Source organism: Spermophilus citellus (assembly GCF_964194105.1).
Source record: "Spermophilus citellus genome assembly, chromosome: 5".
Lineage (NCBI taxonomy): Eukaryota > Metazoa > Chordata > Mammalia > Rodentia > Sciuridae > Spermophilus > Spermophilus citellus.
In genome coordinates this window covers 165,621,509-165,636,077 of record NC_138186.1, presented here as the reverse complement: position 1 = coordinate 165,636,077, position 14,569 = coordinate 165,621,509, and the positions used below count along the sequence as shown (strand labels likewise).

At 47.0% G+C, this 14,569-nt stretch overlaps 2 protein-coding genes across 2 annotated transcripts in view; one reads left to right on the top strand and one right to left on the bottom strand.

Moving 5' to 3' along the window:
* The window catches only part of EZR (ezrin), a 46,986-nt gene extending 45,681 nt beyond the window's left edge, over positions 1-1,305 (top strand). The window contains exon 14 of the mRNA XM_081294548.1: positions 15-1,305. Within this exon, the coding sequence (XP_081150674.1) occupies positions 15-179 (165 nt within the window). The 3' untranslated portion in view covers positions 180-1,305. The remainder of the gene's footprint in view (positions 1-14) is intronic.
* Positions 1,306-1,611: 306 nt separating this feature from the next.
* SYTL3 (synaptotagmin like 3) overlaps positions 1,612-14,569 on the bottom strand; it is a 76,838-nt gene continuing 63,880 nt past the window's right edge. Inside the window, exons 10-16 of the mRNA XM_081294647.1 lie at positions 13,803-13,981; positions 10,075-10,177; positions 6,179-6,349; positions 4,968-5,073; positions 3,955-4,057; positions 2,870-3,075; positions 1,612-1,932 (exon numbers count right to left, since the gene is read on the bottom strand). Coding sequence (XP_081150773.1) covers positions 1,826-1,932; positions 2,870-3,075; positions 3,955-4,057; positions 4,968-5,073; positions 6,179-6,349; positions 10,075-10,177; positions 13,803-13,981 — 975 coding nt within the window. The 3' untranslated portion in view covers positions 1,612-1,825. The remainder of the gene's footprint in view (positions 1,933-2,869; positions 3,076-3,954; positions 4,058-4,967; positions 5,074-6,178; positions 6,350-10,074; positions 10,178-13,802; positions 13,982-14,569) is intronic.

The following is a 14,569-nucleotide window of genomic DNA, read 5'->3' as shown; positions in this document are numbered from 1 at the left end:
GCTTCACGTTGCAGACTCTGAGCAACGAGTTGTCCCAGGCCAGAGATGAGAACAAGAGGACCCACAACGACATCATCCACAACGAGAACATGCGGCAGGGCCGGGACAAGTACAAGACCCTGCGGCAGATCCGGCAGGGCAACACGAAGCAGCGGATCGACGAGTTCGAGGCCATGTAAAGGCTGGGCCTGAGGGTCCCGGGCAGACATGTCACACTTGGCTCTTTAGTACTCTAAATCTAGAAGCCCCTCAACATGTTCCAGGTCCCTTATAAAAAGAGCGGTTACCCAGCAGAAGTCCTCTGGGTCAGGAACCAGCAGAAGCCTCTCTGGTTTGTTCTTCCCAATTGTATGTTAGTGCCAAACAGGCCTGATTTTTATGAGAATTATCGAATCACTTCCTGTCTTATGCTTGAAGCAGGACTGATGGAATTAAGGAAAGATTCCTGTAAAGTCTGAGTGACAAAACTTCATGCTGGCCTGTGTGATCCAAGGTGCAGTATCATTAAAGAAAACCACACCGTGGCTTACATCTGTGCCATACTTTCTCTGTTTTTGAAATGAACTCAAAATTGATTTGTTCTTGATTTCTGTGAAGGGTCCATCTCTGTATATTTGTGTTGAGGGGTAACAATTACTTTGAAAATTGAGTCTAAAGCACTCTCCACACAGTGATTTCCTTTCTCCAGACATTCAGTTCTGCTGGCAAAAATCTGCAGTGGTCATTCAGAATGAACGGTACAGGAGGACTCTCCGGTAAAGTTTGGTTTTGTTTTGTTTTGTTTTTTTGCTTAACAGTTAGAATACACTGTTGGACTTATATTCTTAATTAATGATCAGCTATAGAATATAGTATTTATATATGTGATAATATGGGTTTGTAACATTAGTTTTAAAAAGGGAAAGTTTTGTTCTGTATATTTTGTTACCTTTTACAGAATAAAATAATTACATATCAAAAAAACCATGTAACCACGGCCCTGGAACTGATGTGATGTGAGGGCAGCAATGAAACTGATTACCTGCTGTAATTGCAGTGTAAAAATGTCTTATGGAGTTCTTTGTGCACATAACTGCACACTTCAATTTTCTAAGATTGTTCAGACTCCAGCCATGAAGGGACTCTGTCATCATGAGAACCTATTTCTGATCAATTTCTATTCTCTGCCATGTCCTCCAAAACCTATCAACACAGTGGCTTTCATGAGCTGTTGGCTGGGCTCACTCCTAGCCCTTCTTTGCGGGTTGTCCTTTTGGGTTGTCTCATGCCAACAAATTCCACCCTGCAGACACAAAATAAAAGTTGTCCAAGGCGTGTGCACAGTGTGGTCTGCTCATGCGTGGGTGGGAGGAGCTCCAGGGACTCGCCTGGGTCCACACCATCCAGTAGCTGTGCCGTGTGGGAGCCCCAAGCCCTGTGGGCCCCTAGAAGTTCAACCTGGCAGTCCCTGTGGCCGGCTGACCTGCTCTGCCACAGGAGGGGAGGGAGCGTCGGATACTCACCAGGCTCGTTTTTCCTCTGAAATGTGCAGAAAAGCTGTGATTTTTTTCACTATTTGCCAAGCTCCGAGAGACAGGTTAACTGCCAAACATTTATTGAAATATGGCCGTTTTCCACCTCTCAGAGAACAGCTAGGAACCCATCTGAGACTTAGGTAACATGGATAACCGCTCTGTTAAGTACATAAGACAGTGAGGGACATAACAGAACAACCAGGGGAGGCTGCACAGTCCAGAGGGCCCGTCCATCCATGGTCAGCCTGTGGCTTCTGCAGGCTCCAGGCTTCGGCACATCCAGCATAGCCTGGAGCTCCGAGGCCTTCACTTCAGTGCAGGATAAGCGTCATGTCCGTCCATAAGTTGGGGCTGGAGAGAACCTTCTGCCATTGCAGCCTTGATTGTGCACATGAGTCTGCACCAGCTGTATCCCCCTCTGACATGAGACAGACACGTTATTAATGGTTGATGAGCACGCCATTCATCCTTCTCAGCTTTTTAAAAACAAGGCCCATCAAGAAAAGTGGGGTTTTGGCATCAACTGGAGACTATGAAAATGCCAACCACTGCTGGGTTTGAGACTCCCCCAACGACATGTGAGTGCAGGATGTGCTGCAGCCTTGGAGCAGAGGCCCTGACCTCCAGTTCCTTTCCGGGGTCTTAGGGGAGGACGGTTCTGGTTTGGTGGCTGATTCTTCACTGTGAGGAATCAATATCCTGATACGGGGACTGTGTATGGCAGGGGCTGGATCTGTTGACGGAAGGGGTTCCCTAGAGGAGATCTGTGCTTTGGACAGCGTCCCTTAGAAAACTTATTCTTACTTATCTGTAGTTCTCAGTTGGATGTTGTTAGAGCTGTGTGGACGGCGTTGCTGGCTACCTGCAGGTGGGGTGGGGCCCAGAATCCTCCCAGACAAGGGCTGCCCACAAGCACAGTGCCAGCAGCACCCCTGTGAGCAAGACTGAATAGTGTCCCTGTTTGTCTCACTCTCAATGAAGCACTTTCTGAATTGCCATTTGTTTGGGTTAAGATGTTTTTCTTTAAGAAAATAATCCTCTTATGATTGACAATAGAAACAAAAGCAAATACTGTGCCTGGCCTGTTTTGAGGCCCATAACTTAGTTTCTTTAGCAGATCTAAATCTGATTTAAATTGTCAAAATACTTGGCTGTATTATCACTCCGTGGTAGAGTTAGGCCTAGACTTAGGAATTTCTATTTTTGGCAGGTAGGCAGTGCGACCTACAGCCAGTTAAATCGCTACCATTGTGTAAGTATTTCCTCTCTTCGTGGTACCCACGTAGGACACTCGCTAAGGACATAGCATAGCACTGGGAGACAGTCTGGGCCCATGGGGAATCAGGCAGACTTACTTGAACCAAGTCTGGCTCCCCCCAGCAAGCGGTCGCTCATTCCAAAGATGGCCTGGTCCCAGACAGTCAGTTCCAGAATCGACTGCCTCAGCTGAGACCTGCTGACGCCATTGAACACGAAGGAATGTTTCCACTGGGGGTGAGCTTGCTTCTTCAGCACCGGGGACCTCAGTCGCAGCTTTTGTTGGTCTGGCAGAGTGAGACAGCTAAGGAGAGAAACAAGATGCTGCGATCAGGACGCTGGGGCCTCACCGCAGCCTACACCGCACGCGCTGCTTCCAGCCTGAGCACTGACCCAGTGAGTGTGGGAATCACAGGACCTGGCCGCACGACCTCACTAGGATCTTCCAAGTTTCTTTTTCAGCTGGATTCCGTGTCGGGTATTAAGGGTAAATTGGAATTCTGAGGCCACATGGCCCTCACCGTAATCTCCTTACAGCCCTTCGAAGGCATGGCTTATTAGAAGTGCCGCCCAGGGACCATGGCTCTGTATACATGTGACTCATTGTATACTGTTGTCAGCAAAACACATTCAGAAAGGCTACCTAACTTGCCCAAGGACATGCACGGAAGTAATAAGATCAGGACCGAGGCTCGGTTCTGTCTGGACAAGGAGGCCTTCGTGTTTCCACCCTGTCTGTGACTGGGGATTTAGCATTTCAATATAACATTCAGTGGTGTTTGCTTTGCTTTTAGAGGCACCAGCGCACCTGCAGTGACTAAGTGAAGTGTGGAAAGTCACCCAAGCGACAGTTAATCCAAGAGGCGGTATTAAACCAAGGAAGTATCTGCTGAACACACTTCTTTCTTCTCATACTTGATTTCAATCGAAACTGATTTTCTGATATAACAAGAACTGACAAGATTTTGGTTTCAGGTCAAAATGTACTATCCCAAATAGGTCTCAGCTTGCCCACATCCCCTGGATTTGTGAAAATCTGGGCCCTTCGTGTTTGCTATGGGAAAGTTAAAGTAAGAAGACTTTAAAATGGCTTACATCTCTGATGTTTCCTCCAGGTTCTAGGAACATACTGTTCATATTCTAGATAACCAGTAAACAGTATTTGGTTGCATCGAATACCTACCCTTTAACAAATGAGTTTAAGGTACCATCCGATCGCACAGGTAAGTTCTTGGCGCCCAGCACTACCAAACAGAGTTGACCATTAAGTGATGGCTGATCTGTCCCTGGAAGAAAGCCAGTTCCCACTGTCAAACCCACTTCTCCAGAGGCATTACAGTCCTACCACCCCCAAACTGAGCTCAGTAAGAGGAGTGTTACAGACTCCAGGCCGGAAAGAGCAGGCAGGAAGAGGCACATTTCCCCCAGAAGGCTCTGCTAGCCCTGGCCACACGCTGAGTGGTCCGCACAGGGACAGGACTGCTAAACCCCAGCGAGGCAAAGCTCTGAGAGTACACTGGCTTCTGGGGAGAGATGTGGAGGTTTTAGTCTGGCTGTTGCCAGTAGGTCTGGGGAAACTGGGAGCCCCAGACCCATTTCAGGGAGTTAGAGGTGACCATAGGGTGCCTGCCACTGGTCTGCTGGTGGCCTCATGAGCTCAGAGGCTCTTCTTCACACCAAATAGTCACTACTCAATGGAAATATGTCTACTTTGCCCACCCTCAGGGTCTCACAAGTTCAACCTCCTAAAGGCCCTGCAGGACCTGTCCTTGATCCACCTCACTCACGGGCAGCAGTCGCCCCTCTGAGACCTGCAGGTACCAGCACCTGACAATTGCTCTTGGCTCCTAAAGTCAAACTCCTAACTCATGACACATGTTGTCAGGTGTACCCTCTTCGAGAGGGGACATGGTTTCACCAGACCCTGTCCAGTCTACCCGTTGGGAGGGATGCCTTGGGGACAGTGGAAGTGGACACCGAAGGCCTTGCCTGCTTTGGTCACCCACGTCTCCCGCAGGCCACAGGTTCCAGGGAACACCTTCCCAGGGTGCTTCTGCCTCTCAGTCTCTGGGACATGTGGGTGTCACTGTGCAGTGGGTAGGAAATGCTAGAAAGCCTTTTACCCACCTCTCAGCATGACGCCTTCCAGGCTTTGGGGACAGTGACAGAGGAGTGCTCAAGGGGCTGGCCACCTACCTTCTAGAGCTTCCTGGGACTTTCTGGGCCCTACAGGGAGAACCAGTTTGGCCCGAACAGCAAGTTCTCCATTATTCTGAGGAATGCTGTCTTCATATTTCTCGTTCTGGGGGTGCAAAGGCAGAGCTTGAGACAATTTCTCCCAGAACCTTCCTCCCTCCTCTGGCTGCCTCAGCTCTGACTCTAGATGTCCTCCACCACCTCTGCAAAGCCTCTCCAGCCCAGGAGAGCCCAGGGATGGATTGGGCACGTCCCTGGTGGACTGGTCATCCCCCATCAGCAGGGACTTGTCCTGCCACCCCTCCTCTCCCAGGCTGGGGAGAACAACTCTGCCTCCCCAGAAAAACCAGAGGCAGATGTGCCTGAGAAAACAGGCCCATGGGAACAACAGGACAGTCGTAATAAAACCTGAATTTGAAAAAAGTAAATAAAATAGCATCCCTCCCCAGCAAGTCTACCCGGGGCAGTGAGGTTCCAGGCCACCTTTCCATGCCAAGGTCAGCTGCAGGCACTGGAGACCGAGGAGCCCTGAGCAGACTCGGCCCAATGCCACAGGGTGGCTCTCCAGGCTGTGGGTGCCACATTGTCCTGACCCTGCCGAGGACAATACCCTGCCTACAGAGATGGCTTCTCTGGTCACAAGTAATTTCTCCAGAGTGAGAGAAGTGCCCAGAGAAGAGGTGGTCCTGAAATCTTTCACCAGGAGAAGTGTCCTGGGAGGGATCCACGTGCCTAGCCCATCCCACCAGCAGAAGCAGTAGCCCCCATAGTATCAGAGAGGGCTCAGGACTCCTGGGACGGTGTGGGCTAGCCTCTGTAGATGCCGAAGCATCTCTTCCTGGCCCCTGCTGTGACCTCTGCCAAACTCAGCATAGAACCAGGCGCCACCCCTAGGGCTTCTCCTGCTGGAGCCCTGGGGACAGGCCTGTGAGTAGGCATTCAACATGCAGCACAGGGGTCGCAACCCGCTAGCTAGCATCAGGAGGACCTTTGAGCTTGGCGCTCTGCTCCTGGCTTGTTTGTCAAAGGTTCGGTTTGACAACCTTGGCGGCCTTATGCCAGGCCCTTGTGCCAGGTGCTGGCACAGAGATGCTCCAGGCCTCCCAAGCTGACAATAGAGGAGTGGGGGGTGCAGGGAGCACCAGGGTTTATCCTCTGGCAAATGAGTTCACAGTGGTCATGCTGGACACTTGGTCCCAAACAGACCTCACCTTGGCCCGGAGCGGATACCAGCGGAAGGACTGTGTTGCTCTGTCTTCAAAGTCCCATGTGGCCAGAGGAACAGTCACTTCTCCAAGGAACACCCTCCTGGCGAGTGTGCCCAGGTGCCACACAGAGACTTGCAGCTGCCGGGTCGCCAGCTGGGCAGCGTCTACCTGATACTGCAGTGCAGAGTGGAGATGGTCAGCCAGGCTCCCGGGCCCCGCCTCCCAGGGCCTGTCAGCCTCTCCCATAGCCAAGCTCCAAGATTTGGCTGCAGCCAGAGTCTCTATGGTCAGGGTGGCAGCTTGGAGCCAAAGCCAGGAAGACCCCTCTTCCTCAAGAGTCCCCCCACTCCCCAAGTGCCTGGGCTCTCAGTCCTCCATGCCACCCCTGATTCCTCACCCCCATTTCTCAGGACAAGATAAGAAGGAAAGTTCTCATCCAGTCCAAGGCTTCAGAAAATCAACCGAGACCACCAAAGCGGGACTTGGACATGGACCTGGCCTATACTGCACCCAGCTGGGTCCAAAAATACTAAAAATATAACTATTATTTTTAAAAATTACAAAGTATTGGGGCTGGGAGCCTGGCTCCATAGTAGAGCTCCTGCCTAGTGTGCCCAAGGCCTGGGTTTGACCCTCAGCACTGCAAAAACTAAAACTCAAAAAATGAAAATACAAAGTCTGAGCTTTTACCCCTTAGGTTTGCCCTAGACAGACAAGGCACACAGATGGCAGCAGCCTGTGACACCCCAGCACTCCACCCGCCCCCTTTGGAGCTTGCAGCACAGGTGACCAGAGGCCAAAGGCCCCTGTGTGCCTGTTTAAAGGCTTCTCAAGGTGTGGCCAACCCTGCCTCAGCCCCAGGGTCTCTTTTGAAGCCTAGCAGTTGGATTGTCCCAACAGTGAAGACAGTCACAAGTTACTGAGCCTTCCTTCTGCAGGCTTCTGGCTGCCCAGATCCTTAGTTTTCACATGCATCCTGTGAGATCGGTATCACTTATCACCATGTGACCCTGAACACACAGCAACCTAGAAATCCCCCGAGTCTCCTGTGGCCTAGAGGCCATCCATGGTGGACCAGCATCCTCACCTTCTGTGTCCAGCCTGGGTTCTCACTGCTGGCCCTGCCTGGTGCTGCCCTCAACATGGCGCTTGCTGGGGTGTGACTCTCAACCCTTCAGGACCCTCTAGGCTGTCCCAGGGGAAGGCAGGACACTCACGGCCACCTAAAGCAGGTGGGCAGGGGTTGGTTGGGTTTTGATCTCATCTATCACGGCCACCTTTCCCTTTAAGGGATGAGACAGAAACAAACCAGAACTGAAGTGCACTTCTCCCCCTCGTCTCCCCAGAGGGAAGGGAGGGGGGCTCTGTCGCTGGCCCTTCTGTCTTGGCTGTCCTTCTCTTCCTGCTGGGGTTGCTATGGCCAGTAGGTCAGGAGCTCTGGGCGCGTTCCCCCTCCAGGGCTGGGCTGGTTTTCCATGCTTTCCCTCAGGTCCTGGCCTGTTTGTGACTCTGCCCACATTCCTGGCTCTGGCTGGGAACTCTGGAGTAACCTGGCTGCTCCTGCCTGCCCCCGGCCCAATCAGTTAAGCCCAGACCTCTCTGCCCACCTGCTGCACTCTGAGAAGTTCAGCTGCTCCAGGGAGGGTCATGAGGCCATGGCCTGAGGCCACCCTCCTGGAGGCAACTCCCTAATCTCCACTGCTCTGTGACACTCACACAGCAGCCCCTCCCCAACTCCCCCACTTAGCCCTGCTCTTCTCTTTGGGTCCTCACCTACTGGTCACCCTATCTGATAAGCAGGACAGCACTCTTCTGGTGACTGAATCTGCTGTGTCAAATTAGATTTTCCATCATCCTGTGGTCCATAGGCCTGCTCCAGCTGACCCCGAGAGTGCTACCCATTCCATAAGTTCTGGCATATAAGGATCTTCAGAGAACAGAAGGCTGCTCAGACCTGGGTCTCCGCTCGTCCTTCCCAGGTCCCCACTGCAAGGATCTCAACAGAGGGCTGCCCAAATTGTACTTTAATCAGGAAACTTCTGGATCCTCGAATTTCTCATACACTTTTGTCAAAACCAGTTGGAGAACGCCCTGGAGGCTGTTATCTCCCCAACCTTCCTGTGGCCTGCCCTGGGTTCTACAAACCTGGGAACCCAACCAAGGGGTAACTTGAAATACTGGTTTCCCCAAGGTTTTTAATGATTGATCTGCTCTCCAAGCCCTGCATCTTTTCTGTATTACGTGAATTTCTTTAAGAATAAATCTGGCTGGGCACAGTAGCACATGCCTATAATCCCAGCAGCTCGGGAGACTGAGACAGGAGCATCACAAATTCAGTGCCAGCCTCAGCAATGGTGAGGTGCTAAGCAACTCAGTGAGACCCTGTCTCTAAATAAAATACAAAATAGGGTGGGGATGTGGATCAGTGGTTAAGTGTGCCTGAGTTCAATCCCTGGTAACCAAAAAAGAAAAAGAAAAGAAATCTAGACTGTGTCGGGATCCTCTGAATTTAGATGAAAACTTGATTTTTTTTTTTTTTCAAAAATATCTGGATAGTTTCCCAGGACTACAAAGACTACAAAATATTCACAATAGACTGGATGAAACCCTTGAGTAAATGTAATTTTAAATGATTTGAGATTCTGTGTATAATTTAAATAAGGTAGGAAAAACTGTTTAAATTGACCTGTGTAATTAAATATTTATCTAAAACAGTCCCCATTTCATAAACCACTTCTAGCACAAAACACCTTATTAAACTTATGATGAGACATTTTAGATATCAACTTAAATGTGTGAGACAGCACAGAGTTTTCCAAATTCTCCAGCAGGCATGGGATTCCAGGGTGGTCTGCAGCCCAGGCCTGGCCAGGGGTGGGGAGTAGAGCTTAGTAGAAGAGAGTCATTGCAGGTCCCACCTACACCTGCTGAGTCAGACTCTGCAACTTTAAAATAACACCTCTGGGGGATTCCTAAGCACAGGAATACCTTCCTTGCTGGTTTCAAGCTAAGCTTTCAAGCACTCCCAAAGTCTCAGGTCCCCCTTGGTAAATGAGGATTCTAATGCCTACATCAGTGTAGATATAAAGCACTTGACCTCAGCAGGGGGCCCAGCAAACAATGACTATTATTGTTTAATGAACTTGTCTGTGCCATCCACCCAGATGGCCCCTGGCTCACAGTTCACAAATGCCTCTGCTTGCCAAGGAAGCAAACAAAACCCTCTCCTTTTGCCAGTGTGAGATGGCAGGACTTCTGGTTTGCCCAGTCCTGGCTGCAGTGTCCCCCAGGTCTAGGCTACCCTTCTGGCTGGGGCTTCCACAATTGGCTGTCTGCCTGTGCTGGGCCTCCACTCTGCCTCTTCACCCCAAATCAGAGAATGAGGTCTCAGCTCTGTCCTAAGAAATCAAAGAAAGTGAGAACCCAAACAATTTCTTTATAATTTTTTTCATAAAATAAGAAGAAAACAGGGTTTTTGGATATTACAATAAAGTGCACTTCATCAAAGGTAGTGACTTAGTCATTTGATTTTCAGGGCCCCCTGCTGGAAAATGCCTGATAATCATAAAAATTCCACAAGACAAACCAATTTCTAAGCCACTCTGTGCCCAGACATGGCCTGAGACATACAGGCAGTCAGATTCTTTCTCCCCATTTTCTTAGAAATCATTAATCAAAGCCCTGCTCTAGTCTGGCCGACTCTGCACTTCTCCGGTTCAAAGGCTGAAATGTATTTTCACCCAACCTGCCACTGATTGACAGAGAAATGTATAGGTGTCTGCACTTGTGTTTAACTGATTTGAGGGTTTAAAGAGCCACCCGTTGGACTCTGACCCGTGACATGAGCCCAGCCCAGGACGGGGAAGACACAGAGCATGAATGTACTCATCCACAAGTACCTTCAGGGTCTCCTGAAAGGTGGGGTCCAGTGTGTTCTTTTGGACTGCAGTCTTGCGTTTTCCCTGAGATGATCGGTCAGGCAGCAGGTAGGTCTTTATATACCTAGTGGCCAAATGCAGAAAGACAAACTGAGGCTCTGAGAGTGAGCGGGCTACAGAGGAGCAGAGCGCACATATGAACCTTTTCTTTACCCTGTTTCAGACTAGTTTTTGAGCTGATAGAAAGGACTCAGGGACCAGGACTGACATGAACAATGTTAGTGCTGAGTGTACAGCTGCTGATTCACAAGGTCATGGCAAGGGGCTGGAGCTCCCCCTGCATTGCTCATCCCCTGCTCCTGGAACCTACAGCCCCCTCCTCCTCATCACCTGCCATTTGATGAGGACCATGAAACGGGATTCTCCAATCTGCCTGGATGTCCAGGCCACACACCAGCTTCCCCTGTCTGCACCTCCACCTGCATTTCCTCCAACCCACACATCGGAAGTGGAAATGGAAAGTTCCTGACTCCGGGGCCTCAAAGGCTGCACATCTTCTGACTGCTGAGGCAGTTTTGAACTTTTATATCCACAGGATTGTATACAGACATTCTTTTACAACTTGTTTTTCCTCTCCATATGTTTGAGATTCGCCTATATTGCTATGTGTAGCTGCAGCTCATTCATTTACATTCCTACACATTGTTCCATTGTATGAATATGACACAAATCATTTATCCTTCTGAGGAACCTTTGTCTTATGCCTTAGTTTTTGCTTTATAAACAATTCCGCTATGACAATTCCACCATGCATGTGTGAGCACTTCTCTAGGCACAAAACTAGAAGCGACAGGGCAATGTGTTTCCCTCCACACCCACACCAGTGCTTGGGGTGGAACCCAGGGCCTTGGGCATGCTGGGGAGTACTCTACCACTGAGCTACACCCCCACCAGCATGTGCATTTTCAATTTCAGCAAATTATGCCAAGTTACTAATTAAATTTCTCTAAAACATTTTAGGACTATTTAAGCTTTCTATTTCATCTTGTGTCAAGCTTAGAAAATTTGTGTTTTTTAAGAAATGTGTCCATTTCATCTCAGTTATTAAGTGGTGTTTTTGTTTGTTTGCTTGTTTTGTTTTTGTTTTTGTTTTCTTGGTGCCCAGGGGCGCTCAACCACTGATCCACATCCCCAGCTCTATTTCATATTTTATTTAGAGACAGGGTCTCAATGAGTTGCTTAGTGCCTCACCAAGGGTGAGGCTGGCTTTGAACTTGCCATCCTCCCATCTCAGCCTCCCATGCCTCTGTGATTACAGGTGTGCGCCACAGCACCCAGCTTCAGTTGTTAAGTTTTAAATAATATCCTCTTCTTATTCATTAATGGATAAGCTTTGCCACAGTGTCTCTGTTCGTTGGCATTTGTATATTCTCTTTTTTAAAATCTTGATAAAATTTACTTCAGTGTTTACCAATTTTTCTAATTTTTTTCAAAGAACTGACATTTGGGTTCATTATTTTTTCTCTATTGTTTTCTATTTCATTGATTATTGATCTTATCTTTACTATTTCCATCCTTCAGAATTAATTAATTATTTTTTTCTAGTGTTTTAAGTTGAAGGTTTAAATGATTCACTTTTAATCTTTCTTCTTTTTAAATAGAAACACTACTTCAAATGCATTCCTCAAATTTTAAAATGTAAAAGTCAGGGGACATTTTGGAACATTCTTGGGTGTATGGTATAAGTAGAAGAATATTACAAGTTATAGACCAGAAGTATAAGTAAGATGGTTATGGAGAACCTTAAGTGCTATAGAAATTTGTACTATTTTTTTTTTCTGACACTGAAGAAACATTGAAGGTCTAAGTACTAATGTGAAAAACAGTTCTGTAGAAAAATGTATTCACAACCTCAGGTAACATGGAATTCTACAGACAGATGCACATACACCAAAAAAAGATTTTGTGTGTGTGTTTATATGCATGTATGTATTATGTATGTGCTGTGGATAGACCCCAGGGCTTTGTGCATACTAAACATATTCTCTACCAATGAGCTGCACACCAGATATCCCAAAGCAGAGATTTTAGAGAAAAAGATACATGAATTAATATTATCAAAATTTCTACCAAGAAAAATCATCACAAATAGGCTGGGGTTGTGGCTCAGTGATAATGTGCTTACCTGGCACATATGAGGCACTGGGTTCGATCCTCAGCACCACATAAAAATAAATAAAAATAAAACAAAGAAATTGTGTCCATCTACAACTAAGAAAAAAATTTAAAAAAAAGAAAAATCATCACAAAGAGATTAGAAAATAAAGAATAGCTGAGATAACATGTATCAAATAAGGCTGGCTGTGGCAAAGCAAACCTACAATCCCAGCTATTGGGGAGGCTGAGGCAGGAGGATCACAAGTTTGAGAACAGCCTCAGATACTTAGCAAGACCCTGCCTCAAGATAAAAAATAAAATGGGCTAGGCATGTATTTCAATGGTAGAACATCACTGGGCTCAATCCCCAGTACCAAAACAAAAACAGACAAAAAGTAACATACAAATAACCAATGAAAAGCTTTTAAAACCTATTCAAAATAGGTTCTTGAAAATATTTTCCTCCTGAGTATGGTGGCACATGTCTATAATCCCAGCTATTCCGGCAGAGGCAAGAGGATCACACATAAAAAGGTCTGGGGATGTAGCTGAGTGGTAGCATCTGAAGTGTACTTTGCATGTGGGATACCCAGGTTTAATCCCCAGCACCACACACACACACACACACACACACACACACACACACACACACTTATAATTTTCTTGTGAGTAAATAAGAAAATGACAAGCCAATAGAAAAATGGGCCAAAGGTATGAACAGAATGTTCCCAGAAGGAGAAATCTAAGAGGTTAATGTGGGTGTGTATGAAGCTTTATCAGGTAATCAGGGATACACATTTAAATAACGGTGATACAACATTTCTTATCTATTAGTTGGGGAAAATTAATCTGTTAATGAATTGTGTAAAGCACAATTCATTTTGTTTTTCCCACATGGAAAGGCAAACTTTCCAACACCATTTGTTGATGTCCACCTTTCCTCCCTGATTTGTAATAGTCCCTTGCAATAGACTGAATGTTTATGTGCTCCTAAAATTTATATTGAAACTTAACCCCCAATGTGATGGCAGTTGGAGATTGAGCCTGGGGGAGGGGACCTGGTGGGAGGGAGCCCTGGTGAGGGGATGGACTAGAGCCCTCTTTTTATAAAAGAGTCCTCAGAGGGCTGTCTCACCCCTTCTTCTGTGATGACATGGATGACAGAAGCTGATGGCCACCTATGAACCAGGAAGCCCACCCTCACCAGGCTCCAAATCCATCAGCACCGCGGACTCCTCACCATCCAGAACGGGGAGAAATGAAGTTCTGCTGTTCAGAGGCCGTCCTGTCTGCAACCTTCTTTAACAACAGCTAGAGAGGTCTAAGAACCCCTTAATCATAAAGTTCCCACATATTCAAAGGTGGACGGCTAGACTTCTGATTCTGCTCTATTGAGCCATCTATTTTTGCCTCCATAGCTTAGTTTGAATTACTACAGCTTTATGAAAATTCTTGAAGTAAGTAAGTAGTTTCTATTTTTGTTCTTTTTTATAATCATCTTTGTTATTTTGGGATTTTCACTTTTCCATATAAATTTTAGAATCAGGACATCTATCATCTTATGTTAAAACTTAAAAAAAAAAAAAACTCACGGGTTACACTTTTTCTTCTTTTCTTCTCCATAAGCAAGGTTCTTACAGGTTTTGATGCATATTTCTAAGGAATGGGTTTTGAAGCAATAACGAATGGCAAATTCTATTTCTCCAGTGACATTAGTGTTGTCAAAATTACCCATCTCTGTGCAAGTGCTGTTAATGCTAATTAAACTTCCCTGAAATAAAAAATGACAGATGTAATAAATTACTTCACAGTTACAAGTTTTTTTGGCAGTCCTGATTTTAAGGTATCAAATCAATCTCAATTCATACAGAGCATGTATCCTGACTCATATTAAGTTACCTTGTACCCGTTTGTACTTTGCCAAAATAAGCAGCCACCTGTTCGATCCTGAGGAGATGGGGAATCCTCAGAAGACCCTCTCCTTCCAGATATGGTCTTTGCCTAGCAATAAAGGTTACGCAATCCCACTCTTTAACACAAGTCACTTAGGACAAGATGGACTATATCTGTGCAGTTCTGCCAAGACGAGGTCCTGCATTCAAGGCAGCCACGTATAAAGAACGCGGCCCAGCGTGGGCAGGGCCTGAGACTGGGAGTCCGACAGACCTGATTCAGATGCTGGCTCTGCTACTCATTAGCAGTGTCCAAGTCTAACTAGGAAAGAGACTGGTGTCTTAGGGTTTTGGTGAGGACTGACAGGAACGAGGTACAGGAAGTGTGCAGACAGAGGAAATGATAAATTGTTTTAATGTTAATGGGCACCTAAAATTAAAAAAGAAACACTGTCATCATAAATTAG